The sequence below is a fragment of the Zonotrichia leucophrys genome, chromosome 9 (genome assembly GCF_028769735.1).
Source record: "Zonotrichia leucophrys gambelii isolate GWCS_2022_RI chromosome 9, RI_Zleu_2.0, whole genome shotgun sequence".
Taxonomy (NCBI): Eukaryota; Metazoa; Chordata; class Aves; order Passeriformes; family Passerellidae; genus Zonotrichia; species Zonotrichia leucophrys.
The window spans coordinates 22,150,323-22,178,239 of record NC_088179.1 but is presented as its reverse complement, the minus strand read 5'-3'; the positions used below and the strand labels follow the sequence as shown (position 1 = coordinate 22,178,239).

Genomic DNA, 27,917 nt, shown 5'->3' with positions numbered 1-27,917 from the left:
CTGGGGGAGCACTGCTGGCTGTGGATCCCTGCAGGCTGTGTGATCCCTGGCACTGCTGTCCCCTGTCCCTGCAGGCTGTGTGATCCCTGCAGGCTGTGTGATCCCTGCACTGCTGTCCCTGCAGGCTGTGTGATCCCTGGCACTGCTGTCCCCTGTCCCTGCAGGCTGTGTGATCCCTGTCACTGCTGTCCCCTATCCCTGCAGACTGTGTGATCCCTGGCACTGCTGTCCCTGCAGGCTGTGTGATCCCTGTCCCTGCTGTCCCCTGTCCCTGCAGGCTGTGTGATCTCTGGCACTGCTGTCCCCTGTCCCTGCAGGCTGTGTGATCCCTGGCACTGCTGGCTGTGGATCCCTGCAGGATGTGTGATCCTGGCACTGCTGTCCCTGTCCCTGCAGGCTGTGTGATCCCTGCACTGCTGTCCCCTGTCCCTGCAGGCTGTGTGATCCCTGGCACTGCTGGCTGTGGATCCCTGCAGGCTGTGTGATCCCTGGCACTGCTGTCCCTGCAGGCTGTGTGATCCCTGGCACTGCTGTCCCCTGTCCCTGCAGGCTGTGTGATCCCTGGCACTGCTGTCCCCTGCACACCTGGCTCTGGAAAAGACATTTATTTCTCAGGTGGAGCCAGCTCAGGTTTGAGCTTCATTTCACAGTTCTGCTCTGGAGTGAGAGAGGGGCTGAGTGCTGGAGAGGAAAACGAGGATGAACTCAGGGAGCAGCTGGTGGGAGCATCACATTAATTCTGTGGGGGTTTGCTGTGGTAAAACCACAATGTTCTGGAGGTGAGAATGCTTTTGCTCCAGTAGTGCTGGCTAGAGGTGCAATTTTCGCCCAATCCTCACATAAAAATCTGAGAGGTTGCATTGCTGGACAAAGCAGAGGAAAGGCCATTCTTGTGTTGTTCTGCAGTGGATCAGGTGGGTTTGTGAGCAGCTTGAGGTTTGTGGTAGCAGCCACATTCCCCTGTTGTTGTAGGGCCTGAGGCAAGCCTGAACTAGCTGGGAGCAAATCGTGGACATGTCTGGAGCCTCCTCTGCACATCCTTCAGGGTAGCCATGACAACCATCCCTGGTCTGGAGAGCAGCTGAGGCTCTCACCAGCTGCTCCTGCCTCCCCTGGGCTGGGCTGGGGCTCGGGGGGCTCTTTGGGAGGGGAAGTTGGGTTCCTTGTCTGAGCTCTGTTCATTTTCTGAGCTGCTGTTGTTGGTTAGGTGGTGCCTCTCTCTGGTGTTTATTGCCAACAAGAAATCATTCAGAGTAAAGGTGCCTGCAGCAATTGTCACATTTCAGTAGTGGCTGAAATTTCACCAACCTCACATCCTTCCACACTTCACCTGCCACAAGCATGGCACTGTTCTGGTTGGATTTGGGGGGAAGGAGAATCCCCCAGTCCCTGCCTGCATCCCCTGTGGGTTTTTCCCCTGACCCAGCAGGTCTTGTTCCCTGAGCAAATCCGTCTGTTGCTTTATCCAATTGTCCTGCCAGACTTCTGTCTGCTCCTGCAGCTGCTCTTTCCAGGAGACAATGTAATCAGTGCTGTTACCACACTTGTTTTCCTCCCAGGGTTTTTTTTAACTCACTGATCAGGAATCAGCAGTTTTTCTCATTTGTGCTTCCCACACCTTTGGTGTTTAGCTTGCAGGTAGCCAAGAGTAATCTCAAAGGCAACTAATCTTAGTTTAGTCTCTGTGTGCTGAGGAACCAAGGCAATGTATCACAGCTTTATTTTGTAGGTTTTTAAAGCCATAAATTAGTTTCTTTATAAAACCCTCTGTAAAGGTGTAAAAGAAAAGGAAATTATAACCCATTTTTTCAACCTGTCTGACAAGTACAAGGTACTAGAATTCAACCCTTAATTGAATTTTTGGCACCTTCCTACGCCGAGTCCAGGTCTCGCTGTTTCAAAATCCGTGCTACCTCATGTCTGTGAACTCAGTTGGAGTTTGTTGATAGGATATCTCAAAATATCTCAGCTTCCAGAGAGCGCCTGCCCCTTCTGCTTTTTACTGGAACCGCATAGTTCAGAGTTTGTGGGTGTGAGGGGGCGAATTTGTTCTGCTTCCTCTTAGTCATCCCAGCCTTCTGCTGGGGAGAGGCAAGAGCTGGAGAAGCAGTCCTGCGTTTATCAGATGAATGTTTTTCTTCAGCCATCACCAGGGTGGCTGTCCCTTGTGCCCATGCACAGGAGCACATCTGGGCTGGCCCCAGGGTAGGTGAGCAGCAGCCCTGAGCTGGCTGTGGCCACTTGGGGAAATGTGCTGGGCTGAGTTTTGGGGCTGCTGATAGCTTTCCAGGTGTTTTCTGAAATGCTGAATTAAAAAGTTTCCTGGGAATTGAACCAGCTGTGACCTCAGTGCCAGCACCTGCTGAAGGATGGATATCTGGAATCTTGTTGGTTTTAGTGTTCCATCACTTTTTTTTTTCCCCTGAGAACAGTTGCAAGCCAGAACAGAACTGATATGCTCTGACAAACTGCTGTAGCAAGTGAGGATTTGTGATACGCAACTGTTGTTCAAGAGGAGGCTGTGGCAAGGAGAATTTGTTTGCACTGATTCCTTGATTGCCTGGTAGGAGAGAGGTGTTCATGCATCAATTGATGAAATCAAACAAAACTCAGAATCTGTCTGACACACCCTCAAATGAGCAGTTCATACCCTTGGCCTTAATGACTGAGGAGTGAAAGCATTTTTAACAGCTTTTTTTATTCTCATATTTAGCAGTGAAAGCAAAATGTACACAGTAGCCTGTGAAACTGATGATTGTTGATTTTTAAACATTGTTCAGTGGGGACATTGACTCCTTTCCCACTGCTGCAGGATTATTTAACCAGATTGCATTGATGCAGATCAGCAGTGACAGACTGTACTGGGGATGTCTGAGGGAGACAGAAAAGACTGAGTAAAATTTTGATGATACTCCCAGGGACTGTTTAAGTTTCTGGATGTGCATTACATAATGTTCAGCTTCATTTCCTTCAACTTGAAGTGTGTTTGTGAGTAGGGTCCAGGCAATCCAAAGATGCTCTCAGTGCTGCTGCAGTGACAATCCAGGGTTTGGCTGGACAGGGATGCTCAGAAGTTGCTGCTCCAGAATCAGTCTCAGCTCTTGGTGGGACCCAGCCCTCCTGCCTGAGGCCAGAGCCCAAATAATCCAGCCTGCAGTGAGGCAGGATCAGAGGAGCAGGAGCTGCTCTGGCTGGAATGATAATTAAGAGCTGGATTCCCAGTTGTCAGCAGAGCAGTGTGAGCATGAGCCAGAAGTGTGAGAGGAATTGAACTGAGGAATTTACCACAGACATTTCCCATTAGATGGATGAGACCATTTTCACACTGGGAAAAGGATTGATCTGTGGTGTTTCACAGCCTCCTCCCCACTGACCAGCACCCACAGATCTTTAATTTGCTTTGAAGCACCTTCCCTTCCATTGGACTCATTCATTTATGTATTTTCACTCTGGAGAGCACTGCCAGCAAAGGAGCTGATAAATTCTCTGCCTGTATCCGTGTGTTCATTCCTGCCTCCCTATCTTCCTTTCCCCTTGGTGTCTGTATGGGGAACTTCACTGTGAACTTCATTAGAAAGCCTCTCTAGACTAAAATGATGTGGAAGGGCTGGGGAGGAAATCAAAATTGTTTGGGTTTAATTCATTCCTACTGGGAACTTCTATTTTGCACAGTGTTGCCATCAGTGGGATTTGGCTTGTAGTTAAAAACATAACTTTGGTACTTTGTCTTGTTAAGAGCATTTCAGTATAAATTTTATTTGTCTCCATCTATGTAGTTACTGTATTTTCTGTCCAACTAAATAATGAAAAGTAATATAATTATTTCACATGAGGAGCTTTTGGTGAGTGGTCACAAAGAAATATGATTTTGATTTGTATGTAATGTTGGGGTTCCAGCGTTGTCTAATAACAAATATTTTATTAGCTTTCAGGCAGTCTGACCTGCATGTTAAACACTTAATTAAGATGTATAAATTTCTCCCCTCCTTCCCCTGTGCAATTATTTAAGCCTGTCTGGCAGTGGTACATAGCACAGAGATCAGTGATGGAGTGCTGAGCAGCTGCCTCTGCCACTGCAAGGCTGGGGAACTTCCCTTTCTGAAAATTGCAGATTATTTCACATCTGTTTTAACCACGTCAGGTCTCCCAGTGAGCTCAAGCTGCTCTTGATGCAGGAGTGGAAAGCTTCACTCTCTGTGTAATTGCATCCACACTGAGCTGCACAACTTGTTTGTATAGATTAGTGTGGGAGAGCTCCCAAATTTGGGCTCATCCTCAACAAAAGCAAGATGAGCTCCTGCTTATCTGTTTCCTGAGCACCATTTTTGGTGCCACTATAGACCTGTGGGATGGAGCTTTGTTAAGCTTTTCTTGCCTTGTGCAGCTTTTAGGATAAGAGAATAATACCTGGGCTCAGTCTATCACAGGGATGTGCTGGCTCAAGTCTTATGTAACACTGGCAGAGGCATGCTCCAGGGCTTTTAAATAAAGAAATCTACAATGCCCATGATCACACAGAAATCCAGTTATTTTCTGTAGCAGGAACCTTAATATCCTTAAGTCAATAATTTATAAATGGGTAGATTAAAAAAATGAACTGCTATTAAGCAGTTTTGTTGGGATGGTTTGTGGTGTGTTGATAATGTTTGGGGTTATAAATAGTGTCTCAGTGTTTCTGGAATAAATAGTGATGGTCAGACTGGTGTTTTGCAATGGAGTGCTGGGTAGTTCTGTCAGTGCACTGGAAAATGCAGGCAGGATTAAAGCTGGTGCTTTAGGCTTCTATGACTTTTCTGTGCTGTTCCTAAATAGAATAAGAGCCTTCAGTGGACATTTTTGCTATCTTACTAAAAATCAGAGGAAGCTTGATCAACTAATCCGCAGAAGTGAAGTGATGCCACCACAGATAGTTTATTGCAAATTTAAGAAGGAGAATATTTCTTACATATGTGGAAAGATGAGAGGCAAGGCTCTCCTTTTCCCCTGAACCATGTGGGATTGCTGCACTGGTTCATCTCCTCAATTTTCTCAGTTCAGGACTGAACAAAAGGCTGATGGAGGCTGGGGGACAGGAGGAATCTTAACTAGTGCTGGCACCAGTGGCTGCCAAGGCACGTGTGTGTACCCTGTTGTTCTTTGTATTTTCTCAGCTATAAAGTGTCAGTAATAACACTTAAATTATGGATCATTCAGCGCCGTGTGAGTGAATTAGATAATGCTGCACAGGCCTTTGAAGATGAAATGCAGAATATAAATGTTGTATAAAGCTCACTTTGTGCCATGTCTATAAAACCTGGCGATGCAGCCCCAGCATTGCTGGGAAGCATAAGGAGAAGCACTTGGGCTGCCTGCATTGCAAATTGATGGTGTGGAGCAGCAGCATGCACACAAATCTGGGCTGTGCTGCCCAGCCCTGCAGCCTGGCACAACCACCTGTGAACACTTGTGGGTGAAGCTCTGAGCCTCGTCCTGTGCAAGCCCTGCTGCAGGAGGGTTTGCTCTGCTGTGCCCTGCAGGCAGAGGGAAGGAGCTGGAACAGGAGCTCTGCTGGTTGCTGTTTCTCACCCAAGGCTTGCAGCAGTAGTGGGTCTCATGCCAAGGTAGCACAGAGTTGAAAGGAAAATAAAAAAGGAAGGATGAAGTTACACATTCCCTGCTCCAGGAGCTGGGATTCTACTATCAGTAGTTGTGTGAGCTAAACTGGGGTAGAGTGAGAACTGTTGCTTACCCCAGAGCATTTCAGCAGAGCCTGGGGGATGGATTACTCAGAGGCATCACCCTTTTTTAAATTTAGTTTCCTTCCTTGTTCCCTCTGGTGTTATTTCTCACTGTACAGTGCCTTTATCCTCTGAGTGGGGATTGACTCCCAGCTAGCAGAGCTGCCCAACTTCTCACTGTTATTTACTAACAAAAGGGGTTTATTTGGTAACTAAGGCATGATTGATTTTCTTTTTTTCTTTCAAAGAATTTTTGGCTGCTTGCCACATGTTTTGCAACGGAGCAACCTCACAGAACAGTAACTTTGTCACGGGTGTCAGGGAGCTCTCTCACAGTGCTTGAAACTGTTTTACCTGTTGGGGACTTAAGTGACTTAGATAAATAAGTTCTATCTTACTAGAAGGTCAAATGAAAGAAACAGCAGATTTCTGGGGTTTTTTTGTGGAAAAGTGCAGAAACACAAGCCAGTTCCAGGTCAGTAGTGCTAAACAGCCACAATTCCAAAGGGAAGGAGGGAAGGGGTTGCTGTCTTTGGGGTCTTTTCTGCAGAAACTGTGAGTGTTTTTTTGGCCTGGGGCTGGAAGATTTCACAAACATACCATTCACAAGGGAGGAGGTTGTTTTTGTGTGAAAATACATCATCACTTCTCTTTTAATAGTGTCTCCTCCAACTAACTGCACTGTGCATTGAACTCTAGGGATTTTCTTCCCCCACAGATTTAAGATGAAAAAGCTGATTACTCCTCTTTCAAGTTGAATTTTATATTCTCCAACAACCTTATTTTGCCTCAAATTTACCTTTCAGACCTTAAAATCTCAAGTCATGTATTTCCTTGGGCTGCTGTCCCTGCTTGCTTTGCAAAGCGAAGCCTTCAAGACCAATTTTCCCGATGAAACCATCGCTGAGCTGTCTGTGAACGTTTACAACCAGCTGAGAGCCAGCAGGGAGGATGAGAACATCCTGTTCTCCCCTCTGAGCATTGCCATAGCCATGGGCATGGTGGAGCTGGGAGCCCACGGCACCACCCTGAAGGAAATCCGACATTCCATGGGCTTTGACAGCTTGAAAAATGGTGAGGCCTTCGCATCATTTATTACTTTTTGTCCTAGAGAAACACGAGCAAGGGTTGGCAGCAGCCTGCTGATGTCCATGGGTTATAAATCACTGGGTTTCTTGGTGGATTTCTGGGCAGGCTCAAAAGTGTGGGTTCTGCATGAGCTGAGAGGTGCTGACATGTCAGAACCCAGGAAATTCCTCTGGCTGCCCTGGAGGACTGAGACCCTGGCATGGAGTCACAAACACCTGTGCCTTTGATTTTAACCCATGGAAACAATTACCAATTTTGTGTGAGGAGTTACAAGCCATAAAAGTTGGAGTAGAATGATAATTAACTTGTCACAGGGTGAAAAAGTAGAATTTTGGGGATTTAGAATGGGGGTTCAAGAGGCAAGGTGGAGGAATCTGGGCATGTCCTGTCCTCCTCCTTCTTGTTCTCCTTGTCCTCCATCTTGCCTCTTGTGCAGTTGATTGTTTTCTGGGCTGCTCACTATTCTGGGATATGAGTGTGACATTTCAGTGAAAGTGTTCCCATGATTTCTGCTTGAAACACATCATTGCCATCAGTTTTAAGGTTTATTTTATTGGATTTTAAATTAAAAATTTTACCTTTAAGCATATGATGCAGCTTCCTATTTTGAAGCGGACTGCTTTAATCCTGTTAAAGATTCCTCATTACCCACCAAGAATTCTGTACTGTCCCACTAAGGATCCTGGGAAATTCTAGACCTACTTTTGGCATAGAAGAGGGCCTTAGTTTCAAGATTTGAAGTTCATTTTTCCTTAACAACTGGCATTTAAGATGGAATAAAAATTCTGTTAAGAATTTCTGGTGACAAGATTTAGGAATGGAACCTGCAAAAATAATTTTTTAATTGCTTTTTTGGTGTAGAAAGAATTTCCATTGATAGCTTTGCTTCTGGTGGGACTCAAATGTCTCATTAATTAGACTAACTATAGCTAGTAGAAAAAACAGGCTCTAAGTAATATGATCTTGGAGATTATTCCTTCAGATCTGAAGGTGTGTGTAGGTTTAGAAACAAGTTTGTTTAAAAAAAAATGGCTTTACTTTGCATAAAACATTTTGGTGAATTTTCAGCAGAAAAGCCATGGAATAATTTTCCTTTCTGAAGCACTGAAGGTGTTTTTTTCCTTCCCCAGGTGAAGAGTTTGCCTTCCTGAAGGAGCTCTCTGACATGGCAACTGCTGATGAAAGTCACTACGTGCTGGACATCGCCAACTCCCTCTACGTGCAGAACGGCTTCCACGTCAGTGACAAATTCCTGCAGCTGGTGAAGAAATACTTCAAAGCTGAAGTAGAGAATGTAGATTTCAGCCAAAGTGCAGCTGTTGCTACTCAGATCAATAAATGGGTGGAGAATCACACAAATAGTAAGTGCATGTGATCCTTTTGTGCACTTCCTGCAGGAAGTGTTTCTGCTTCCAAACTTGTGCAGTGGTGTTGGGTTGGAGCTTTGGCTTTTATCTCTTCTGTCTGAGACTGAAGAGAAGAATTCTAGTATTTCTATTTTTTCCTGTGTAGGAATAATCTGTCATAAGTAATATTAGTCATTGTTAATCATGTGGCATCTATTTGAATATTTGTTCTCTGGTCTTACCATCTGTAACATTTATTGAATGAGACTGTTTTAATGGCAGGCATTTTAATAGTATTTTAATTTTTTTTTTTTTTACAAAAGGATTATTACTAATGGCAGAAAAGTTGTCTGCAGAGGGGTTATTGGCTTGTGCTTTGCATGTGTGGAGTATCACTCCTCTTCTGAGGAGCTCATACTCACAGGGTACTGAGAAATAGAATAGTGGGGAATAAAAAGCTAATTTTGCACCACAAAATCAGAGTGTGTAATGTAATATTTTGCAGTGTGAGGAAACGAGATAGCATGTTGAGAGGGTAGTTGATTTTAGGAACGCTGTCAACAGTTTCACAACACAAATTTGCAGCAGGGGAGTTAAGCACAAAATTACTGCAGTAAATATGCACGTTGGGAGCTGCAGGGTGCTGCTTGGCTTGGCAGCTCCCAGAGAGGTGGCATTTCCTGGAGCCATGCAGAGCCCCCATTTCTGGGAGTCTCCTGGTGGAGGGATCAAAGCATGTTCTCATTCTGGTTCCCCACTCTGAAGGTTGAGATTTTGGGAGTAATTCAGAGAGGTCTGGCTCTGACACAGTCGTACCACTGAGAATTTGGAGGGATTGGAATCACCTGGAAGGAATTAACACATCCCCATGAAGTCTGAGCGCTTAAGAATCCATAATTCCTTTTGGAAAAGCACCTTCTGTAATGCTTTTATTCCCTTTTGAAAACTGCCTGGTTTGTTCCAAGCAGCCATTCTGTTCCTAACAAACTGCCCTTTCTCTCAGGCTGCAGAAATAGCTGGGTGGAAGTGCTGCAGCAGATTGCAGAGGGTTTCCATGGATGTGGTGTCTGGCTGAGGGAGAAGGAAAAGCAGAGCCCACCAGGGCATTTGGGGGGCTCTTGGTGTCAGGTTGGGATGGTTCCAGTCCCTCAGCTGGTCCCTTCCTCTCTGATTTGCCCCTGGGGAAAGGAGCACAGCACAGGCAGGTGTCAGTTCCACCCTGTTCAGAGCAGAAACAAAACCATCAAAGGTTCCTCTGGGCAGGAAAACTCTTAACATTTCATTAATGTATTAAGAAGATGTGGCTGAAAAAAAATAAAGAAATATGAGTACCAAATAGAAACCTGGAAATGTTTCCCTTTTGTTTTTTCCCAACTCCAAGTGAGTGTTGGTCACACCTCCCTCCTTAGAACATTCGAGATAAGATGAAGTGCAAACAGCAACCCGGAAGAAATCCAGCCCTGTGATACACAAATTTCACACCAGTTAGTCAGGATCATATGCTCCAGAAAGCAGAATTAATTTGTTTTTTAAACCATGGATTAAGGAGTAATAATCAGATGGAGGAATGTGTTTATTTTAACACTTTGCATTGCAATGTCAGCTAAAAATAGAAGTGAGCAAGAAAGCAATCTGAAGGAGGCTGTAATTCCTGAAGAACAGTGACAGAGCTGGTCAGTGCACCCAGTTTACCAAACTGGGAATGATTTTGGTGAAATGGAGAGCTTTGAGATGAGCTGCAGCAGGTACCAGACTGCATTCTGATGTAAATGACTTATTCAGGAGCAGGAGCAAAGCAGCTGCCATGCTCAGCTGCTGTACCTCCCATGAATAGAGCAGATGCTAGATGCTTTTCCTCTTTTGCTTTTCAAGAGCCAATGCCACTGGAACAAATGCTGGGAATTTATGTGGATTTCTGGTGTTTGAATTCAACAGAAGATCGCTGAAGCTCCCTCAGAACTGGTGGAGGAGCAATGGGTGCAGCTTTAAATCAAGCACCCATTTAAGGGCTGCTTTGGATTGGAACCAAAGTTTGTACAAGTTCTGGCCTTAGTGTGGAAGTGCTGAACAGTTCCATAGCAGCAGGGTAAACATTCCAAATGTGACCCTTTCTCCACGTGGCTTCCTTGTAGGGTGTATTTAGCAGTGATCAAGAAACAGTTGCCTAACACGTCCTCGATGGAAGGGTTTCCACACCTACACTGTGATTTAGGTTTACAAAACACTGGCACTTTAATTGGAGATTTAATGAAACATCTGAATTGGAAATTACATGTTAACGCTGCTTTTTATTTTCTTGCATTTTTCAAGCTGCCTTAAGTTTGGATTTAATGCTCACTTTGACATGCAGACTGACAGCTGGGTTTCTTTTTAGGCATGATCAAAGATTTTGTGTCTTCAAGAGACTTTGGTGCTCTAACTCATTTGGCTCTCATCAATGCAATCTACTTTAAAGGCAACTGGAAGTCACAGTTCAGGCCTGAAAATACCAGAACTTTTTCTTTCACTAAAGATGATGAAAGTGAAGTGCAAATTCCAATGATGTACCAACAGGGAGAGTTCTACTACGGTGAGTTAGACCTTTAGCAATTTAGAGCTACTAAATCTTCACTTAATGGGTTTGTTGCAGTAATATCCACTTGTATTGTTGTCTCTTTTTCCACCTAGAATTTTTAATGTGCTGTTTGCCCAAAGAAGGGACTCAGAGTTTGGGTTTTTTTCCTTAATGTGTGTATTATAGCTGGTAGCAACATTTATAATGACTTGCTTGGTGCCTTAGGATGGATTTCAGAATATTTATCCATTGGATTGAAGTTCTTTGCAATTCTTGAGCTAGTCCTGCTTATCACAAAAATATTTTTCTTGTGCTGTGCTAAACATTCAAATGAATAATGTTTGTTCTTTGCTTTTGGACTGGTATAATAAAGGTTTTTTGAACAGCAGAACTAATGATCATTTTTAGTTGGAGCTTGAGCTCCAAAAGGGCTCTAAAATGTCTGGCAGCATTTTGCTCAATCTCATCACTGAAAAATCCTCTCTCCTGAATAAGATCTCTGCCCATTTCCCTGAAAGTCTCAGCAGCATTAAATTTCAGGCTCTTCTCTGCCTAACCACTGAAAGTTATGTCCCAGAGCTGTGATTATCTACAAACTGTGTGATAGCTTGAGCTTGTATTCTTTAAGAAATCAAATGTAAGCCTGAAATTCTGTGATGAAGAAACCAATTTTATATAAAAATTTTATATAGAATAAAGAGGGTCATTTTTAGTTCCAGTATCTAATAAATAGACTAAAGACAAAATAATTCTAACAGGGTTTTTGTTGTTTTCCCCCTCTAGGCGAGTTCAGTGATGGCTCCAACGAAGCAGGAGGGATCTACCAGGTCCTGGAGATCCCCTATGAGGGGGATGAGATCAGCATGATGATTGTCCTCTCCAGGCAGGAGGTGCCCCTGGCCACCCTGGAGCCCCTGGTCAAGGCCTCCTTGATCAATGAGTGGGCTAACTCTGTGAAGAAGCAGAAAGTGGAAGTGTATCTGCCCAGGTGAGTGTGTGCTCCCAGGTCCTGGAAGGGGGAATTGCATCCCCATGGATGGAGGAGCAGGGCAGGGAACACCTGAGCTGTCCTGCTCAAGCCTGGAGCGATGCAGCAGCCACAGGAGGGGCTTTGGCAGCAGGGCCTGGGGATGCAGTGCAGGGTGAGGTTATTTCAGCCCCTGCATCCCTTTCAGAGAGAGGAGAGCTCTGCAGAGAGGAAAGTTCCCTCATCCACCCAGAATGGTGCTCAGGGTAGTGCAGAACTCATTATGGATAAGTTCCATTTAGACAGGAGCCACAGAAATATTGGAAGTCTGAGCTACCAAATGTTTCATTTAGGTGCTAATTAGGTTTCTGTGTGCTGCTATTTTCAGTGGTTCTAGTGGTGTGTGTCTGTGCAGATACAAATGGTTGAGTGTTGAGGGGTAATTCCAGTCAATTTTGGGTTGGTTTTTTCCCAGCTGTAAGAAGTGCTGCTTTTCCTCCTTGGAGCAGCAAAGAATAACAAGCCATCAGTAGCAGAAGGGCTGAAATGTGTGTCAGTCCGTTTGCAGGCACAGGCTGTGTGCTCAGGGCACATTTGCCCACATGCAGCATTTGGATCTTTCCTGGAATCCTGCTTCTTCCACCTTCAGATATTTCTCATTCCCGTGCTCTGCCTGGCTTGGTAGCAGAGTTGTTTACTACTAAATGTCACTAATAATGTACAGCTGGCTCACACTGTCCTTCAAGTGATTCATGATGATTTCATGGAAGTGTTTCTGTCACAATAGAGCCCATCTCTGAAAGGAATCACTTCCACTTCTTCTATTTTTGTGGCACTGTGCAGTGAGTACGTGGCTGCAGAAAAAATCAACTCAAGTGAATCCTTAAATCATTAAAGCAGTTCTTTGATTTCAGGTGCCTTGGAGATGTGAGCTTGTTCCATTTCACAGGTTCAGGCTCCCTGCAGTCCATCAGCTCCCTTTCCAAAGCAGGGACCCCTGTCCAGGAGCCGAGCACAATAAACAGGGCCAGCCAGGATAAATTAGGCTGAGGTGGGCTGGTGCTGTCAGCATGCCCTGATCCCAAATTGAGATGGGATCCACTCCTCTGTAGAGCTCAAGGGCAGAGTGCTGAGGGTCCAGCAGCATCCTGGGACTGGTTTTCAGTCCCCTTAGTAAGAGTTTCTCTCTGATTTTAAGCCCCAGTTCCTTTGAGGAAGCAGGAGGAGCAGCAAAAGCTGCATTGCAGGTTTTATACACACTGAACCTGCTGCTCTCTGTTCCTGGCATTTGTTTCTTGTTTGTTTTCTCTTGGAGCTTCAGGTCCCAGAGCCCTCAAAAGTCCACCAATACACAGGGGAGGGGATTTTTCTCTTAGGCTGCTTTTCCTGCAGGCTTGGGCAAATCTAGGTGTGAATAGGAGAAATCTGAGGGTTCCTCCATCCTAAAGCTTTCCTTCTGTACCTGGGACAGCAGCCTGTGCACCAAGTGCTGAAGTTGGGCATCTCCTCTCCAAGAATTTCTGGAGTGGGAGATCCACAGCAGATTATGGAGAAAATCTGTAAAAACCAGTTTCCATATTGCAGTATTTTGGGTATCTAAACACATGAATGATATTAAAAACATAAATATATTTATGACTTAGATTCAGTTTCTATTGGTGATTTGGAGTTTTGTTTGCAGATACTCCAGGGTTCTCTGGAGCCAGGTTCTCACATGGGAACTTGAGGCCTGGGGTTTGTGTGATCATAAAATGTCCTTATTTATTCTGCCTTGAGGCTGCTTGGTTCTTATCCAAGAACCCCAAAGAATGGGATAAACACCTGCAAATTCAGGCTATACAGAGGCAAACACATACTAATCACCTTCAGATTACAAAATATAACTATCCTGAGCCTGGAATTGTGTAGGAATTCTGCAGTCTCCTTACAAAATTCCAGGAATTAATTGCATGCTCCCAAGGTGTTGGATTCCATTAGGGATTCAGAGGTGATCTACAGGATTTTGTCAATGCTCTAAATAAACACTTCATAAATATTTGATGCTGTGACTCAGAAAGGCATGTTATGAAATGTGGCCTCCAGGCTCTGTCCACTGAGAAATTGAAAGCAGCACTGGAATAAAATTAAATTTTTATATCTTGAGAGATGCTATCCAATTATAAAGTGAACATTTTTTAAACTTATACATTTGTAATGGGACTGAATGACTTGCCAAAGCAGAGTTAATCACAACTTTGCAATTTCTGTCTGCATTATCTGTGTGCAAATGAAATTGTGTATTATTCCTCCTAATGGCAAAGGAGAGATTTGTACAGAATGGTTAAATTATACTTCCTCATTTTCATTTCCAAATCATTGTTTCCAGCTTAACCCAGACTAAAATGATCAACATTTTAATCCACTTTTTGCATAGGAGTGAAACAGACCATGAATCTAATTTACAAAGCTGTCTCTCCAACATAAATTACTTGAAGAGCATGGGAGGAACTGGTACCTAATAGTGGTGCTACAGTTTGCAGATCCCTTCTTCAGGATTGTTCCAGCGTGCCCAAATCTCTGTAACAACCTTCTTGCTTTTTTTTTTTTGTGCATTTAAAATAGCTTTAAAATCTTTAGATGGTGCCAAAATGGTAAGTGATGTTAGCTGAAGGTTGTTTTCTTTAAAAGAAAAAACAGCAAGCACTAAAATCACTCCTCAAAACCCAATATAAATCCAAACCAAAATGAAGAAAAAAAAAATCCTTGAGCTTTCTGTTTTTACTTTTTAACCTGCTGTCTCAGGTGCCCTTTTGATGAGGAATGGGCCAGTGCTGGTTGTCCTTGAGCCACAGCCACAGAAGAGGCACAAAACTCCCCTGGAACACATTCCCAGCCAACTCCTGCACATTCAGCCCTGGAAGGAAGGAACTTCACAGAGAAAACCTCACAACCTGCTTTGCTTCCCCTACAGCTGAATGGGCTTTTTTTGCCTGGTTTTGCTGTTAGTGGGATTTCTTTGCTCTCTCACTTGTTTGTTTTCAGAGTATTAAATCCTGGAAGCTGCTCTTAGCACCTGGGGACAAGCTGGCTGAAATTCCAGCCAGGATGCTGGAACTGATAGCAGCTGGCACTGGGGCCTGGGTGCCAACAGTGCCTCAGTCCCCAGGGCCTCTTCTCCAGGTGATGCCTCAGGTTTTAGCATTTATATTTTTCACATTCTGTGCTGCTTTAGTGTGTGGGTCTGGGTTTCACATTCAGGGATGGTGAGCTGTGTGCACAGAGCAGGGAGACAAAACAATTCCTGCTCCAGCTGGGCACCAAGGACAAATGACCCAAATCTCAGCCCAGGAGCACAAACCCCGTGGGCTGCAGAGAGAAAAACAAGCAGGGTGGGACTGCCTGGGCTAAAGCTGGGATGGGACAATGAACTGCAAGGTGCAAATGGAGCAGAACTGATCCCAGGGACAGAGCCCGGGAGCGCTCGTGCATTTTGGGGCCATTTTGGGTCATCTTGGGTGCAGCCCTGGCTGGGCTCTGGTGCTGCCTAAGGTGGATCCATGGAGGAGATGCTTTGGATAAATCCCTGCTTTATTCTGGGACTCTGCCCCAGGGCAGCCTGCACAAGGCAGCACCAGCAGGAACGTTGGTGTCAGGCACTGCAGCCATTCCTCTGCCTGTCCTTGAGCAGGATTCCATCCCTTAGAACCAATCTGAAAACCTGGAATTGTCTTGCTTTGGCTCACTCAGAGCCCTCAGGAATTTTTGAAATGATGGCATTTGGGATGAATCACTGCAGGCTGCAATTCCCTTCTCCTGATGAGTAGACCCTGTACCTTCATCCTCCTTGGCTCTTGAGCACCTAAAAATCACAGAAAATTCAGTGTTCTAAGGGTTGTATGGCACCATAGAAGATGAACACATCTTTTTCTCTCTCTTAAAAGGCTGTAAAATAGAAGAAAAGATGGCCTGATGTGGAATGTTAATGCTTAACTACAGAATGTCAGTGACATAAATGCATCATTTTATTCTAATGCTTGTGCAAGTTTTAAATTTCATTAAAATGTCCTGATTCTCAGCTAAAATCTCCAGAGACTTGCTGGTTTCTCTACCTAATCTTCTCTTCAGTGTCTGTTTCTCAGATTTCCCTTTGTGGTTTTTAAAGCTCTCAGTTGCTCGTGTTCCATGATTTTTGATACTGAAGTATTTAAATCAGTTTTTCAGAGTATTTTTAGCATCAGGAGCACCTAAAAGATGGCGAGGGAAATAAAAAATGACCATCTGGTTCATGATATGCAGCAAACAGTGCAAATAACCAAGTGCCAGGGGTGGTGTGGTGGAGCTCAGCATTCCCAGAGTGTGGGAAATGAGCTGGAGTGTCAGTTCTGTGCTCTGGGTTGTCAGCTTTGATTGTGAATATCATCCTCACTGTCTGTGAGGAGTGCTCAGAAATCCAGATCTGACTGAGGGGGAACTCCTGCTGAATGTTTATGTCCAACTGCAGAGCCTGAAATTAAATTTCAGACTGTGTGGAAGCTGCCCCGTTACTGTTGAGAAGAGGCTGGTCCTGATGTCAGCTGAAATATTGGCAATCTCATTGATAATTGATCTGTAACTCTGCCTGCCTTTCAGAGCATGTGAGGAAAGAGGGGAGATCTCTTTGGAGTGGGGTTTTACCACCAGACAAAACTCCAAGAAGGGCAGTAATGAGGTTTGCTTTCATAAAGGGATCCTTTGATATTTGTACAGCTGCTGTGGTATTTTGGATTGTTGTGCTGGTCACAAAAAGCAGGAACTCACCTCTGCAGATGCAGGGCTGCCCCTCACTCGTGCAGCTGCTCAGGATTTGCCTTTGCAGAGCTCCCAGGCAGGGCTGGAGCCTCCATCTCCAGTGGCTGTGCTGTCCTTCCCCCAGGCACTGCTCGCCTTCACAGCCCATCTGTTTGCTCTCCCTTTCCTCACATCCATGCTCAGTGAGCCTTTCCAGGTTTGTCTTTCCCTGAACCTCTCCCTGGCTCAGTGTGCACCAGCATCCTGTGCCACAGCTGCTTTCTGGGTCACTTGCATCTCTGAGCAGATGGGTGTTTGTGTCTGATGGTCCAGAGGCTTAAACCCACCTGATTCCCATTTCTCTTACCCAGTTTCTCTGAAAAAAATGCTTTTTATGCAGTTATTTTTCTTATTTTTTACTTCAAAGTCTGCTTTCCACGTAGACTTTACTTGCTGCTTTCTTATCCTAATATTCCTTACAAATTCGACACTGCTCCTACCTAAATCATGTTGAAAGCTTGATGCATTTAATATTGGGGTGAAATAAAAACCACAAAGGGAAACAGACAGCTCTGAAACTTTTGTAAAATGCATTTTGACATTGATTTGCGTTCTCTGTAAAGGAGGTATAGTTGGAAGTGGTTTTCAAAATGTTTCAATGTAAATATAATATAGAAGGAAATATTTCTGAGTTTATTTTCTGTGGAATTCTTTAATGTGAATGGACAGGACCTCTGGACTGGACTGTACTAACTCTAGCATTGGGAATCAAGTCTCAATTCTGCTTTTTTAGGGTTTTTACCAATGTCTCTAAAGTAGTTGTGGACATGTTTTACAAGTGTGTGGTGAGAGTAAAAGTGGTTTTAGTTTTGGAGCCTAAAGGTCAGGGAGATTTGATTGAATGAGCAACTTGTAGAGTTGTTACCACAGGAACTGATGCAGGATCTGCCAGAACACCAGGGGAAGCTTCTTCAGTACTTGAAGTTTTGTTGGTCTCTTTTAGTGATTCTCACAATTTTTGTGATTCTTCTGAGAACTTTCAAGGCAGTAAAACCACAAGAATCAGTTCCTGTGTTTTTATTCCGTGCATGCCCTGGGATTGGTCTGGACAGAGTGCATGAACACTGCTGATGCCACCAGTGATTTATCAGTGCTGAGCTATCTCCAGATCCTATTTTAAGTCCTAAAATTATTCTCTGGATAATGATAATTCTGGATGATATCCATTCCACCCCAGATTTTTGGCTTCTAGTGGCATTTCTAAGTTCATTATGAAAGTAGATTATGTACTGGATTTTGTTCAGGTTTGTGTAAGTGAGGAAGATCACTTGACTCTCATCCAGTTCTGTTTGATGTCCAGATGATTCCTTTCCAAGCTGCCAAGGCTGGTGGTGCATGCCAAGGTTGGACATCTCAGCTCTCCATCAGCTGTGCCCTGCCCACAGCTCTGGGCCAGACTTTCACTGGAAGAGAACATGTTGTTCTTCATGGAGCTGGGGAGTTCAATCCCAAAGAAACACATTTATTCGTTTCCAGCATTTCTGTGCCCCATCCCCAAGGGCTGAGCTGTGGCTGGGCTGACTCAGTGGCTGCAGGAAGCAGGACAAAGCAGAGCAGCCTCCTGCAGAGCTGTGTGTTGGACAGCTCCAGCCAGCTCACTGTAAATCACAAATAATTCACTGCTCACTCTCCAGAGCTCACCCCTCACAAGGATTCCAGCCGCTCTCCTGTGGCAGCTGTACACATCTGGTATTTCTGCTTGGGGCTGCCATCACTAATATTGTTCTGCCATGGTTCTGTGTTTCTCCAGCTGTCCAGTCTCAGTCTGGCCATGTATAAAGGTTTTTTTTTGTTCTCCTGACACCAGGCATAGCTTTTACAATGTTTGAACATCAGCTTGTAAATGGAACAAGCTTCTGCTTGTTTTCCACTCTCCCAGGTTGCCCAGAATGTTGCCCTCAGGACAGATGTCAGTTTGTCCTTCCAGCACACTAACCCAGCCTAGAACAGGCTTTTGCCAGGTTACACTCAGTGCATTTACACTAACAACTATTTGTTTTCCCTGCTCTTTACTCACAATCAAAACCCAATTACAATTGTGCCACCACACTAATTAGAAGCTGAATCAGCAATGCTTCATATTCATATTCATAGCTGGTCTTTCTTGTATTATCAAAGTGAAAATGGAGTATGTATCTTACTCCTGCTTTGCCAGCAGCTCTCTGGGAAGTTCTGCTGTCCTTTGCCTCATTTGATATTCTGTTCTGGTATCTGCACAATTAAATTCAGGTTTTAGAGAAAACCTCTTGTGTAAAAAGTAAGCATTTCCATTAGCTGCTGCATAATTTTGCTCTGCAGTTTTATGGGCAGGGGGCTGCACATACCATTAGCATATTTTTGATTGCTTCTGTATTAGGAAAAATCCAGCTGTGAGTAAACTCATTTGTTTGTAAGCATTTTTTGGAAGGTGTCACTAGCACTGGATCTCCCACTTTGCATTATTTATCTTGGCATTTTCACCTAGAAAATTTAATCTTCTAATAACAGTAAGCAGTGCTTACATCTGGCTTTTTGTAATGTTCCCTTCCATTCTGCAGGTTCACAGTAGAGCAGGAAATTGATCTGAAGGATGTCTGGAGAGGTCTGGGAATTACAGAGCTGTTCAGCAGCAGTGCTGACCTCACTGCCATGTCTGGTAAGAACTTCTCGTCCTGTCTCTCAAGGTAGATGAGGGAATACATTTTTCACCTGGGGAAGTTCACTCTGAGTGTTTCAGAACCGGCTCTCATTAGAGATGGGGACAAAGTGAGAGGCTCTGCAAGAGGCAGGTGCAGACTGGAGCAGGGCATGGCTGCAGTGCCTGGCTGGGATTCCCTCCCCAGGGGGGTCACTCAGTGTCTCCAGGGCTCTTTGTCCCCAGCATGAGGAGCACTGAGCTCTTGCACCATTAATTCCTCTCCCCAGTGTGCTGGTGTTCACAGGGGTCCCAGGATGAGGGAAGAGAGGAGGATCTGACTCCATGTTTCAGAAGACTGATTTATTATTTTATTGTATATATTATATTAAAACTATACTAAAAGAACAGAAGAAAGAATTTCATCAGAAGGCTGGCTAAGAATAGAAAAGGAAAGAATGATAACAAAGGCTTGTACCTGGGACAGAGAGTCTGAGCCAGCTGACTGTGATTGGCCATTAATTAGAAACAACCACATGAGACCAATCACAGATGCACCTGTTGCATTCCACAGCAGCAGATAATCAATGTTTACATTTTGTTCCTGAGGCTTTTCAGCTTCTCAGGAGGAAAAATCCTAAGGAAAGGATTTTTCTGTGACACCCCAGATACCTGGAAGCAGCACAGGAAGGGAGAGTTTGGGGACAAAAGCAATTTAGTCACAAATGCTGCCTGCATTCAGCAGAAGTTGAAATATCCATTACCTTCAAAAATCCATGTGGAAGTGAGATATTTATGGTTTTAATACCTCCTAAAGCTGTTCATGGAGTCACAGCATGGTTTGGGTTGGAAGAGACATTAAAGATCATCTCATTCCACCCCTTGCCATGGCAGGGACATCTCCCACTGTCCCAGGGTGCTCCCAGCCCTGTCCAGCCTGGCTTGGGCACTGCCAGGGATCCAGGGGCAGCCACAGCTGCTCTGAAGTGGCACCTGTGTGATTTTTGGGGTTTTTTAGCTCCATGTGTTTCTCCCCAGCCATCCAGCAGCTCCCTGCCTGGTGGGAAATGCTGTTCCCACTGTCTGACCCCGGGACAGCCACTCCTGTGGGCCTTGGTCCAAGCACGGCTCAGAAAGCAAACCTCCCTCCCTCATTCACAATGTTTGTGGTGCCTTTCATTCTTGCTAAGTTTGAAATATTCTTTATAGTCTATCATGTAGCTTATTCCACTGGTTTGCCACCTTCACTTTTCCAGTGAAATTGAGGAAAAACTGGCTTTAGCTAATATGAAAAGAGTTGAAATAAATGAAAAACCCCCTTTTCAAAGAAATAGCATTTTTCTGAAGAAAAACACCTTCATTTTCTCTGCCAGCTCAAAGAAAAGTCAGCTTCCCTTTAAATTCTGATCTATTTATAGGAAATTATTTACTTGAGAAAAAGCTCCAAGGATAATGGAAAATGCACAGGGAACCACAAAGGCAGCACCTGACTTTTATTTAGTTCCATGTAAAATTCATTTCTATATCAGGGACATCTACTTATCAAGGGGTTGGCAGAAAGAACCACATGCTTGTGTCTTAATCCATGTGACTAATGATTTATTTAAAGTTTTGTATTTCTGACAATTGTACTGTACAAAATAAACCCCATGTTCTGCCTGGCTGAATTAACTGCTCTGCCATTTAAAGATTGACTTGTTATTTAAGTATGGAGCAGTGTATAGAGAAAATTCATGAGTTTTACTGTAGATTACCTGCTTTTCACTGAAAATAGGTTGTTCTACTTGGGCATGAAAAGGTTATTTGTAAATTAAGAATGAAAAAATGGTTTTGAAGTAATGTCTTTAGTGAAAACCTCACAATTTTCACTAAAGATATTAAACCACACTAAAGACATTTCACTGATGCTGTCTAAATGAAGTTTTAAGTAGTTAAAATACAGAATACTTTCTAATTTTCATGATTTAAAATATGGATGGAGGAAGGGGAAATAAGTCATGAGGACAAATTGTTTAAAGCTGACTTTTACAGACACCTGAATGGGACATCAGGAAATGGAAGTTGGAAGTTTATGTGGATATCAGGGTCACCCCTCTGGAAAATCTGGCACTTCATGAGGTCTTAAATGCAGATATTTCAACAAAATCTGTAATTGGACACTTAATTTAGGAAGATATAAATCAAACTTAATCTAAAGGGATTTTTGAGAAATTTGGTTGCATTTACAAATCCTCTCCCCCTGCTGTCCTGTTGCTCTGACATTGCTGCCAGGAAAAGTCTCCTGCAATTTCAGCAGCAACCCAAATCCTGTCATCAGCTGCAGGCAGAGTGGTGAGCTCAGCAAAATTCTCTGTGGCTTTAGTGGATACAAACCACACTGCAGGATTATTTTTCAATATTCAGAATTTTTTTTGCTGTTTCCCCCTCAATCTGGAAAATGGACCCAGAAGGACCAGGTGTACCCTCTGGAATGTCTGAGCAGCCAAAGGGAAGGTGTTAATGAGGTGCATTTTGCACAAATGGTACTCCCTGGCAGGAATTGGGTTCTTTGCCACAGGTGAGTAGGAGGACATTCCTGTTGGGCTGTCAGCTCTCCTCTATTCTGACTCTCACTTTCAGCAAAGACTTTGACAGTATTTACTTGCATGTGATTCCATCAAGTGCCCAAAATCATCTTGAAACAACCTCTGCTGTTCGAGATGTTACCATTGTGACTTTATCACATCACATAAATTTGCTGCTTGAGTGTTTTAACACCACTGAAGACTTAGCACTGAACTAATTTCAGTGCTAAAACTCCCCTTCTCCTTCAAATGGTTATAATATTTCTGGCTGTTTTATAGAGCCTTAAAAGCAGCTGCTTTTAATGCAAGGTGACCTGGGTGAGCAATGAAGGGATCTCAGTGACTTCCTTCACAATCTGAAGGAGTTAGAAGAGCATCAGCCCAGTAAATAACTCTTGGAAATCTTGACTGACATCCATATAATTTTTCTGGGACAGCCTAAGCGAGAAGAGCCAATAAACCCACATGGTATTTTTTTTTAAAAAATGAGATTTTTGCAGAGCAGCCAGTTGGCAGCTGAGTGGGAGTGTGCAGACATATGGAGATAGTGACAAATGAAGTGTGGTGCCAGCAGAGTCGTGCTCATTAGGGGGCAGCTCCAGCTCCCTCCCACTCCCAGGGGTCAGCATTCCTGCACAAAGCTCAAATTTGCCACCAAATCCACAGGGGGCTTCCCACAACCAAGCCAGGAAATCCATATTTTCTTATGGAAGTCCACATTTTCTTACGGAATCCACATTCAGAGAAGCTCCTGCAGAGGAATGAAGTGATGGGAGATGCTCAGGAAAACCCCACCTTGTTCCCTGTGAAAGCCACAAGGGAATGTGGATAATGCTGAGGAGATGGAGCATTGCAGCCAGGGATGGGACAGTCCCAACCTGCAGCAAAGGAAAAGCTGCCTGAACTCTCAGGCACAACATTATGCTTTCACAGGAAAATAGATTCATTCACTGCAGGGAGAGATGAATGAGAAGGATGTGATAGCAGCAATATAAAGAGAAGAATCTAGAGAAGGTAATTTGGGATGTGGAATTGCTCTTTTCATCATCCAAGGACAAAGATAGCCAATGAAGTGAAAGGCAACAAATGGAAAACAAATAGAAAGTGCTTCTCTCATGGAAAACTTAACCACAGGGATCTTTGCTGGGTGTTCCTTGAGATTGGCAGGACTGAAAAAATGAAATTGCTCCAGAGCAATCAGAACTGTCTATAGTGCACTGAATAAAGGCACTCTGTGGATAGAAACTTGGGTTAGGATATAAGGCACATGCTGGTGAGAGGATATTTTTCTCTTGTAAGTTGTGCTGCAGTTTCCATTTTCAGGGCTTTTTGTACCTTCTTGTGAAGCAGCAATTCCATAGCTGGAATTGTGCTGGGTGTACTGGTCTCATCTGCAGTGGCACTTTTTGTGTTCCTGTCCACTTAAAATGTTGGTTTTAATACTCAGATCCTGAAAACTCTCACAGATAGCAACCTTTTATACCTGATGGCAAATGTTAGCAGTGTTTGTGCTCTCAGAATTAGGGGCTCTGAGCCCACCAGGTGGAGAGCAATCTTCTGAGGTGCTGATTCTCATCAGGAATACACCTTGGAGTTCCATCAGCACCACCAAACTATGCAAAATAAAGCATTGTTGGCAAAAAATGTGGAATATTTCTGTGAGTATTACAGGGCAAAGCATCAGGCTTCAGTGCTGGAGTAATAAGTGATTAAAATCCATGATTAGGCTAAGTGGGCGTTTCCCCAGTTATTATGTTTTACTGAACATAAAAATGTGTTTGGATTTAAGGTTTTTGCTTAATGTTAAAGACAAGTGGGTGCTGCATGTGCCGTGTTTTAAAGGAACAGGGTGGAAGCTCAGTCCTTGCTGAAGGCTTGGGACTGAAGTCTAGACGTGGTATCAGTTTTAGCAGCCTCTGTTTTCCTGCGCTCAGTCCCTGAGGGGATGATTTGGGGCTTTTGTCGGTGTGATTGAAGTGCAGCAGCTGAACTGGGAGCTTGAATTCAGTGCTGAGTGTACAGAGCAGCAAATGAGCTCTGCTGGGGAAAGGCTTTTCCAGCTGCTGCTCCTCCTGCCTTTGGCTGGCTTTGGCATTGCAGCTGCTGAGCATTCCAGCAGAGCTGATCCTCCAGCATCCCCCAAAAACCTGTGAGACGTTCAGCAGGAGCAGCCTGGGACTGGAATTCAAGTACTGACAGAGAAGGATGGAACAGAAACAAGATTGAAAAAAAACAGCTCTGTGGTGGTTCTTGCAGTAAATATTTCTCTTCAGCTTCTTGTAAATGTATAATAGAAAAAGAAAGAAAAGACCTCATTTTCCTGGAGGAAGCCTGTGTTGTATCTAGTGCAGAAATGAATTTTTTTATGCCTGTAATGTCATAATTTTTTCCCCACTAATTATCTTTAAAATCTTGTGTCCAAGGGCTGTTTTTTCCCTCTCTCTATATACTATGCTGGGGAGTCCTGAGCTATTTTAATACCTTTTTTCCCCACTAATTGAGTTTAAAATCTTGTGTCCTACGGCTGGTTTTACCCTCTCTCTATATACTGTGCTGGGCTCTGGGCAGTCCTGAGCTATTTTAATTTCCATGGTGTAGGAGAGCACCACAAATCTCAGCGAGGTAAATGCTGCTGTTAAAAGGCATTGGCAGAAGGTGTTTTAATGCAAAAAGTTTTTCTCCTTCCCTGCCTGCTGTAGAAGGTGGATAATGGTGTTTGGGGTGGGTTCTTTAAATGCTTCAATCTTATTGTTGAGCCTCTTGAAATGTGTTCCCCTTTCCTCTGCAGATAACAAGGAACTTTACCTTGCAAAGGCACTTCACAAGGCATTTCTAGAAGTTAATGAGGAAGGATCAGAAGCTGCTGCTGCCTCAGGTACCTGACTGAAAAGCAGAATTAAATCAAATGTCTGGATATTCTGTGCTAATTAATTTTTTACAACTGATTTGCTGTACAGGCAGGAAAGCTAAATAGCAGCATGGAGACACAGCATAGCAAGTGTGCTGCTTGCAGAAGAGAATTCTGCAAATCACAAGTGTTGGCATTTTTGTAACATGTTTTACCAAGAGTTTTCAGCATCCTGTGAAAAACTTCTCTATTTTCTGATTGTCAGGAGAGCACAGGCTGCAATTTCTGTTTCCTTCGTGGAACTTGAGCATTCATCATTTTTCACCTGCTAATTGAGATGGTCAGAGGCATTTGATCCAGGAGAGTGAGAGGGAGATGAGAGTGGCTGTGGCAGCTGCATTTTAATAAGCAGAAAAACAAGATGGGAAGTGCTGAATGCACAACCAGAGCTGTCCCCTGTCAATGGATTGCCACATGAAAATAAGTTACATTTGTTGCCCATATGTATCATTAGGTGATTTCTAATTGCCTCTTGTTTGCCAGTCTTTGAGGAAAGGAAGAATTGCTGGCCAGGTCTGGGTTGAATTGTGCCCAACTCTCTCTGTGGCCTTGCTCCAGTCTTTATGCACTAGAGGAAAAATTTAGAAGTAAATGAAACACTAGGAGTTAGTAATAACATCCCGGAGAAATCCATGCACCTCCAAATAAAAATAACAAAGGGCCAAATTCTAATTCACAGTTAATTTTACCTTCAGCTCTGCAGTATTTAAAAACATCAGCCAAAAGCTGCAGGATCAGCCCATTTAATTTTTGAATGTTCCCTGGTTATTAAGGGTTCCCTTTCCCTCTCCAGTGTGTAAAGCAGGGCAGCAGAGCTGGTTAATGCAGTGCCCTTCCCCCTGTGAGTGAGCAGCACTCACAACTCCTCTGAAGGTTCTGCATCTTCAAATTGATATGCTGCTCCCTCAGCCTGGGAAATTGCAGCACTCTGCATTGTTAATCATTCCTAAAGCCAGAACAGGCAATTACTGTGCAGGTCTCTTTCCTTTCCAGGGAATGTTTTCCTGCTGGTTTTGGTGGTGCGGGTGGGACTCGGGGAGGAGCAGGAGCAGGGGCAGAGCTGTTGACAAGGTGCTGTGTTGTGTTTCCTCTAGGGATGATTGCCATCAGCAGAATGGCAGTGCTCTACCCCCAGGTCATAGTGGACCATCCCTTCTTCTTTTTGGTCAGAAATAGAAGAACAGGTGAGAATATTGCAGACTTCTCTTGAGTTTTTCACAGCACATCCTCAAGCAAAGGAAAATTACATGTTTCGACCAATGGGCTGGGCTTTATTATACATTTCCTTAGTTTGTTTTAAAATACCCAATATTGAAAGACTCACCTTTTCCATGGCCTTGAACCTTTCTCCAGATAAAACACCAACATCTGACATAACCCTGAAAAACACTCCCAGAAAAGAAAAATTCACCATTTCTGCAGTGAGAACAGAGTGTGACTGCCCTGAGTATCCATAATCCTGCACTCCCTGGGAGCCTGCCTGCAGTCAGCCCAGTGAAATGTGCTCCCAGTACCAAAAGATTTGCATAATGGAGGCACATTACAGCTGGGAATCATTCTGTTGTGCTCTCCAAGTGCTCTGTGGCAGGTGAGGGATGAGAGCAGCACTAACAGCAAAAGGGGCAAGGATTAAGTAATTCCTGAGTCTGGCACTTGTAATTTGCTGTAATGATGTGGATGTGACTGGCTGATAAAACATTGCTGTGCACCCACAGGGTTTTTATGGATCTGCTTTGTGGGACTTCATTCTCACAAACTTCATTCCCAGCAAGGCACAATACCAACTCTTAGGGTTTTCTAACCATAATAAAATTAAATATTATTACTGTTGTAGACACATTAGACAGAAAATATATCTGGAGAACAGTATCTAGTCTTTATTGCTACTCAACACCCAAAAATCTCCCCAAAAAGAAAAGTTCAAATCAGGACAGAGTGGAACTTGGTCGCTTTGGGACAGTTCTTAAAATTGCAGAACCCTTGTTGCATGTGGAAAGAGGAGCTGCCAACAACTGTAGGTAAAGCCTCAAAGCTTGTTACTAATCCAGAAATGTGAGGCTGGAAATATTTTGAAAAAATCCTTTTGGTTGCCCTTTTTCTCCAGACAAGCCCGGGTGCTCAGGTTTGGTTGCTCTCTTCAAACAGGGCTCCTGAGCCATCTCCTGTGCCAGGTTCTGAGACATTTGTTCCTGTAACAATCACACAGATTGTTGTTGTTTATGATTTAAGGTATTCATCACCTTAAATCCCCAGCTCCTCCTGCTTCTGACACCTTTCCCTCCCTCCCTCCTTCCCACTTTCTCCACAGGTACCGTGCTATTCATGGGAAGGGTGATGCACCCCGAGGCAATGAATTCCAGCGGCCACGACTTCGAAAAGCTTTAACTGCCACCAGCCACCAAAAGGAGGAGATAAGCACATAAAGTTTGAAGTTAATATATTTAAGGTTTGCTGTGTTTTCCCCCAAGACACTGTTTCAAAACGCTTTTGGATCTAACTGTGTGCAAGTCAGTTCCCAGAGGAAAGCTTACAGTATTAAAGTAATGGTTCTGTTTCTGTCATTGTGATTGCTGTGTCCTTAAAATAAAGTTGTGTACATGTCAACAATTGTTTCTTGTTCTAGTGAGTTGTAAAGCAGAAAACTGCAAATCCATTATTTGTAATTTTTTTACAGTCCAAAGACTGACTTGATCAATGAGCCAGGAGCAGAATGTGTGCAGCTCTGAATAATGCAAATGGCAAAGCTTGGTGGGCATTTCTAGAGCTGAAGAAGCACATGTGGACACTGTGACCTCCTCCTGTCCCTGGCAGAGCAGGACCATCACAGCCTGTGCTGGATGCCCTGCTCAGCACAGAAAATGGATCAAACTGAGCCAGTGGATTTGATTCTTGCCTGTGGTAGACTTTGTGTGAACTGTCCCACGTGATTCTCAAGTGCTGCTTTCTGGATGCTCCTGCATGTGACTGCCACTGCTCCCCTGAGTGTTTGATAAATAAAATGATGCCAATAAAACCCAATCGCATGAATATCCCAGGCCTGTCAGTGTCAGTGTAGAAAGCTCTGTGTGTGACTGAAGTAAAGGAGTTCACTGGTAATGCCGTTGGTGTGGACATATTTTTTCTCCCCCACAGCAGTTCTGGGCTCATTTCTGGGCTCTAGAATGTTCTTTCTCAAAAAAAACCCAAAAAAACAAACTTAATTTTAAGTGTCTAAAAATGTTCGAAATGTTCAGTTTGTAAATAACATCATCCTTTTCATTTCCTTACTTTTCCTTGAGAACAGACTGGCAGGAAGGAGAATGACACCTAGCACAAGGAAATGTTAGCAGGGGAATTAGTTGCTGTTTGCATT

At 43.9% G+C, this 27,917-nt stretch overlaps 1 protein-coding gene across 1 annotated transcript in view; it reads left to right on the top strand.

Annotated features, from left to right (window-relative positions):
- SERPINI1 (serpin family I member 1) overlaps positions 1-27,661 on the top strand; it is a 46,020-nt gene extending 18,359 nt beyond the window's left edge. Inside the window, exons 2-9 of the mRNA XM_064721678.1 lie at positions 6,524-6,791; positions 7,937-8,167; positions 10,527-10,721; positions 11,490-11,694; positions 19,017-19,114; positions 24,446-24,532; positions 25,660-25,749; positions 26,874-27,661. Coding sequence (XP_064577748.1) covers positions 6,542-6,791; positions 7,937-8,167; positions 10,527-10,721; positions 11,490-11,694; positions 19,017-19,114; positions 24,446-24,532; positions 25,660-25,749; positions 26,874-26,950 — 1,233 coding nt within the window. The 5' untranslated portion in view covers positions 6,524-6,541 and the 3' untranslated portion in view covers positions 26,951-27,661. The remainder of the gene's footprint in view (positions 1-6,523; positions 6,792-7,936; positions 8,168-10,526; positions 10,722-11,489; positions 11,695-19,016; positions 19,115-24,445; positions 24,533-25,659; positions 25,750-26,873) is intronic.
- Positions 27,662-27,917: the final 256 nt, after the last annotated feature.